The sequence below is a fragment of the Lathyrus oleraceus genome, chromosome 7 (assembly GCF_024323335.1).
Source record: "Lathyrus oleraceus cultivar Zhongwan6 chromosome 7, CAAS_Psat_ZW6_1.0, whole genome shotgun sequence".
In the NCBI taxonomy this organism is placed as follows: domain Eukaryota; kingdom Viridiplantae; phylum Streptophyta; class Magnoliopsida; order Fabales; family Fabaceae; genus Lathyrus; species Lathyrus oleraceus.
This window is the reverse complement of record NC_066585.1, coordinates 286,115,210-286,120,801: the sequence shown is the minus strand read 5'-3', so window position 1 is coordinate 286,120,801 and position 5,592 is coordinate 286,115,210. Positions and strand designations below refer to the sequence as shown.

General features: G+C 31.9%; 1 protein-coding gene across 1 annotated transcript; it reads right to left on the bottom strand.

The window, feature by feature from the left end:
* Window positions 1–3,264: 3,264 nt before the first annotated feature.
* On the bottom strand, window positions 3,265–4,629 carry LOC127108383 (bZIP transcription factor 11). Its single transcript, XM_051045846.1, has one exon. It carries the CDS (start codon window positions 4,104–4,106, stop codon window positions 3,627–3,629), a length of 480 nt encoding a protein of 159 aa, XP_050901803.1. The 5' UTR covers window positions 4,107–4,629; the 3' UTR covers window positions 3,265–3,626.
* Window positions 4,630–5,592: the final 963 nt, after the last annotated feature.

Below are 5,592 nucleotides of genomic sequence, written 5' to 3'. Positions count from 1 at the left end.
ATCTAAGTATTGGTTATGTTAGTGAACATCTAAAGAGAAGCTTAAAGATCAAAATTTGAAGGATTAGATTGATCCGCTGTCAAACACGGGTCAAAAACGAGTTTAAAAAAATATAGTAAACGGGAGCGACACTTGAGTCGTATCGCAAGGACTCTTTAGTATATTTAACCAAACGAGTGACCCAAAAGGGGGGGTTTGATTTTTGATTAAGAGATGATAAACGATTAAACGTATTTAATTGCAATTACAATTAACAAACTAATTTACTGATTAAGTTCCTACTTATCATCGATTATTATACTTTCAAATTCCTAAGCAGGTCCTATTTTCTTTTCCAATACAATATCGATCAAACAAGCGCAATCGATATTATTTGACTTATGCTCCTATCTTTCGAATTAAGTATCTAGTTAAAAACAGCGCGGAAATGACGCAAAAGCTATGCTAAACGCGGTTACGGTAAAAAACCTAAATCAATCAAAACAAATCAATTCTACTCTATAATAAATCGAATTAAGAAAATAAGATTCAACATAGACAAAATTGAATGGAATAAGAATTTGAATTGCAAAATTATAATAATCTCAAAGTTTTGGAACCTGGATACATCAGGTCATCCAAGATGATTAGTTATCCATGTAAATCATACAAAGTTCTTATTTTTTGTAAAAATTCAAAATGCCATAGCAGCAGCACTGTATTTTATTTTAAATATTACAATAGAAATCGGACCCTAATAGCAATCGACCTGAAAAAGATAAAATTTGGTCCAAAACATATCATTTTACTAAGTCTGGAGCTAAAACGAATTATTTGACCCTTCTACACTTCGAATAAGCATTTGACTTCAACACGAAACTTATAGTTTATCTTCTCATCTTTCCAACGCATATTATAACGCGTCAATCCGATTCTCGTGGCTCAAGTTATGACCTGCAGAACGAGAAAGTGTCAAATTACCGCATATTCAGAAAATAAATAACTGAATTAAAATAAAAACAGAAATAAGCTAAACTTAGGAAACACACTCAAAATAATGAAATAAAAGCAACACTTCATAAAAAATCACTAAGACTAAAGTTAAATGTGGTGTATTAAAATACACTGATCATAGATTCTGAAGATCAAACTTTGAAGAGGTCAACGTCTGAAGAACAAACTTTGAAGAAGACAGCCTATGAAGACCAAACCTTGAATAAGTCTGCTTCTGAAGATCAGAATATGAAGTCAGTCAAAGCGCAAAGATCAAGGTGACTCTAATAGGTCACTATCAGACTCTGTGGCTATTTTGTCTTCTTCTAATCACATGAAAATCGAAGTTATTTTTCATATAGACAACTGAGATGTAACTGATAATTCCTTTTGAAGCAAAGAAAATTCAAATGAACCTAATTTCAATGGTATTAACCATATCAAGAAACATTTCTCTGAATCAAAGCTTCTAAAAGACTTTATTATGCAAACTCTCCAACGACTTTTTTCCTTCTCTATATAAGGAGCTGAAGACTTGAAGAACAATAATGAACTAATGACATTTAAAGAGTTATTACCCTGTCAAAACATTAGCACAAGTTTAACTTATGATTTCTTATCTTTGTAGATCTTAGAAATCCTAAGTCTTAAAGAGTCTTCTTGTATTGTATTTTGTTTACACCTCTGAATGTATATCAAATTTATTATCCCAATCTTTTATCTGTTAGATAGACTGTCAGAAGTCTCTTACTTAGTATTTGAGCATTAGAAGTCTCTTGCTTGTGTGCTTGAGCATCTGCAATCTCTTGTTTCTATGGTTAAACATTTGAAGTCTCTTACTTGTGTGCTTGAGTATTAAAAGTCTCTTACTTTATGTTTGAGTATTGGAAGTCTCTTGCTTGTGTGCTTGAAGAAATTATAATCTTTTGTGATTATAGTGAAATCCTTGGAAGTACAGGGGGACTGGAATACTCTCGATTTGTGAGAGGAACCAAGATAACTTTATGTGCCTCCTTCTTTCTTTCACTCCATATTCGCTGCTTATGACTCGCCTCTAATTTAGACTATAGACTTTGTGTTTAAAATCCGACTAAGAGTTTTAAAAAGAAAGAAAAAGTCTAACACAATTCAACCCTTCATCCCCCTCTCTTATGTTTTTCTCACCTTCAATATCCATATGTGGTCTCTTCACCCTAAATATTATGAGACATGATTAAGATGAACATAGAGAAATATAGCGACCATTCATTCTATTGAACTTGAATTTTGAAAGAGAAAAAAAAAAGATAAATAAGTGTTTTTCGACCCTCTCACGAGAAGTGAGGAGGTAGGTAAACTGGGTTTTTGTTATTATTCTTTCTCTACACGTGGAGAGGTAGAAGATAGTCCAAACAATCTAATACTTTTTTCAATGACTCGGTGTGGATCCAAGAATAATCACACAAATGATTTTGACGAATCTTCTTCTTCGAGTGTTGTTGATAACATTGATGATCTCTAATATGAAAAATCTTTGTATATACGGCCGATGGAGAAACATATTTGCAAATACTCTGACGATCAAGTTTTCCGAAGTTGAAAGTTTAAAGTTAAGAATACTATAATACTTAAAACCCTAATTTCATTCTTATTAATTAAGCAAGTGAAAGGTAGTGCACCAAAATAATAAAAGAAAAAAAGTTAATACAATTACGGTATACATAAAACCCCAAACCTCCCAAACAATAAAAGCAAAAAGGCAAATACATTAAATTTTTTAGACCTATTTTTACTTATGGCTACGAGGAGTTACATATTTCAATATAAATCTAGTGTTTTCAGCTTTCATTGTTTTATAATACTACTTTTCATAAGAAATTGCAGAAGTTTACTTGTCCTGCTTAGGAGTTACATATTTCAATATAAATTTGGTGTTTACTTGTCCAAAATAAAAAGAGATCACAAAATGATTTAAACTTGTCCAAAATTTAGTATTTAGGACAATTTCTTATGAAATAACCTCTCTAAATCACTCACAACATACCAAAATAAAAAGAGATCACGAAATAATTTAAAGAATGCATCATACATCACTCTCAAATTTCAAAGCAAGATTTCATACCATATAGAATTCAACTCTGTCCACTTTTACATTCACAATAACTTAACACCATTCTTTCAAATGTTCACTCTCAAGTTTAGCCTAATAAACACCAATTTGCAACATATTACTCCAAATTAAAGAGCATTCAATATTTTCATAAGAAAAAAAAACTAAATTATAAAACAATATAATAATTAATCACAGAAAAATTATGTCAATAGTAATATTATAATATAACAACAAAGGTAGGTGACAACATTAACCAATTAGACCTCATCCATAGAACTAACACCTAATCATAACCCTTTGCACTTTATGATACACACATTCACTTATTCCTTATCACCATTTGGTACTAGCTAGTGCTTACAATATCTCATCAACAAACTCAATACAAAACAAATCAACAATTCTCTCACAGTTTTCAATCTCGACCGTCCGATCAAAATTAATACCAAAAATATTTTGAAACCAATTTTCATCTGATCTCAAATTAACGGTCGAGATTGTCTATAGAATTAAATTTAAATGCGTGTTTTTTCACCGCAGAGAATCCAAATTCGAATCAGTCTCAATATTGTAATATGTCTGATGAAGCCATAATAGGCTGATTCATATAAGACATATTACTCAAAGGGTTGAAGAAGAAGAAGCTATTGTTTGGCTCAACAAAAACTCCATTGCTTGAATTCATAACCCCAACAATCTCATTCAAAGATTCTAACCTGTTGCTCAATTCACCAATCTGAGCCCTCAAAACAGAATTCTCAGCCTCAACACTCAAATATTGTTGAGTGGTGATATTAACACTTGTGAGCATTTCTTGATTCTCTTTCCTCAGTTTTGTCACTTGAGAAACAAGATCATCCAAGTGCTTCTGTTTCCTCATCCGAGACCGTCTCGCCGATTCGCGGTTCGATATCATCCTCTTCCTCTTTCTCTGATCCATCAAAGCCTGTAAATCTTCTTCCGAACCTGAGTTTTGTAGCAGAGATGAACCTGAACCTGAACCTGAACCCGAACCTGATGATGTTCCACTTGATGAAGCCATGATGAGATATTAATGAACTTAACTAGACCCTTTTAATAAAAAAGATACAACAACACTAGCAGGACCCAGACACACACTAGAAAATGAAAACGAATACTGCAGAAAATATAAAATATTTTATTTTATGATATAGATATAGATGATATAGGTATAAACTACGAGAGATTAAGAATCATGAAACGTAGTAAAGCCAGTAGAGGAAAGTAACAGAGAAAGATTGAACTAAATGGGTCCTGCGCCTAACAGTGGAATTGATCATACACCCAGAAAAAAAGATTTCACTGAGAATCGGATACATGAATTTCAAACATTAACAACAAGATGTTGGACATTTAATCAAGATGAAATTTTCTTCTTGGTGATTAAAGATAGAACATGTGTGGAACAAGTGTTTTGATACAAGAGAAACGATGGAGCATATGATATATAAATAAAATATCTTAGTGGCTAAATAGAAAGTTAGAGTAATATGATAGAAAAGAATGAGAAAGTGGAAGAGGAGTCTATGTGATTTGAGTAGGGAATTTATAGAAAGCCAACAACTTGGTGGAGAATATTTAATTTTGTTTATACAAGAAACAACTAGGGTCTATTTTAATTTTGGAAATGGGGTCACTTAATATTGAAAGATAGAAAAGAGAAAAAGTTAATTTTAAAATTTGATAATAAATTTATGTAATAATAAATAAAAAGTTTGGTTAGAGAAAGAAAGAAGTGAAAATGGAGGGTGAGAAGAGGTGAAGAAAAAAGACAAATAAAGGGTCCATTTACAGCTGGGAAGCAACAATGATGCACAAGAAAACATGGTATTTGAAAATAGTTCCAAATAGTGTGATTAATTCATGCAGAATAGGACTTGTAGATTTTATTTTATGATTAAAAATATTGAAAGTAAATATGGATCGTTGATGTTAATGAAAAGGTGATTGATGTATGAAAGTGCGTAAGTCCAGAAAACATTGGCAGTTTGGTTGGGCTAAGTAACTTGGTCGATCTTTTCACTTGTCCCACACATAATGAAAAGAGTGCATGATACTATGACACAATGAGCTGTCGAAGAATTATAGAATCTCATTCTCAAAATCATATTCACCAATGACCAATGTGTTGCGTTGCGGTTGGTTTTCATCATCTTGGATACATACGACTGCACACTGCAGAAACGTTAAATTTTGATGCAGGTTTTTTTTTTGTGGCAATGAAGAACTCACTCCTTGGTGTCTAATATTTACTATAACAAAATATAGATTTTTTAACAAAATTTCACATCCGTGTAAAATTTGACCGGGGTAGAAATTAAATAAAGTGATTTTTTGAAATTTTGATGAATTCATTTTATCTATTATCGGTTGGCAGCAACCGAAACAATAACAATAGAAAAAATCATAGATAATCCACCGGTTGTCTTTGGACCAATAGGATTTTTTTTGGCACGATGTGTCTTCCCATTTCTTCTCCAAAAACTCGTTTTAGTTTTAGTTAAAAA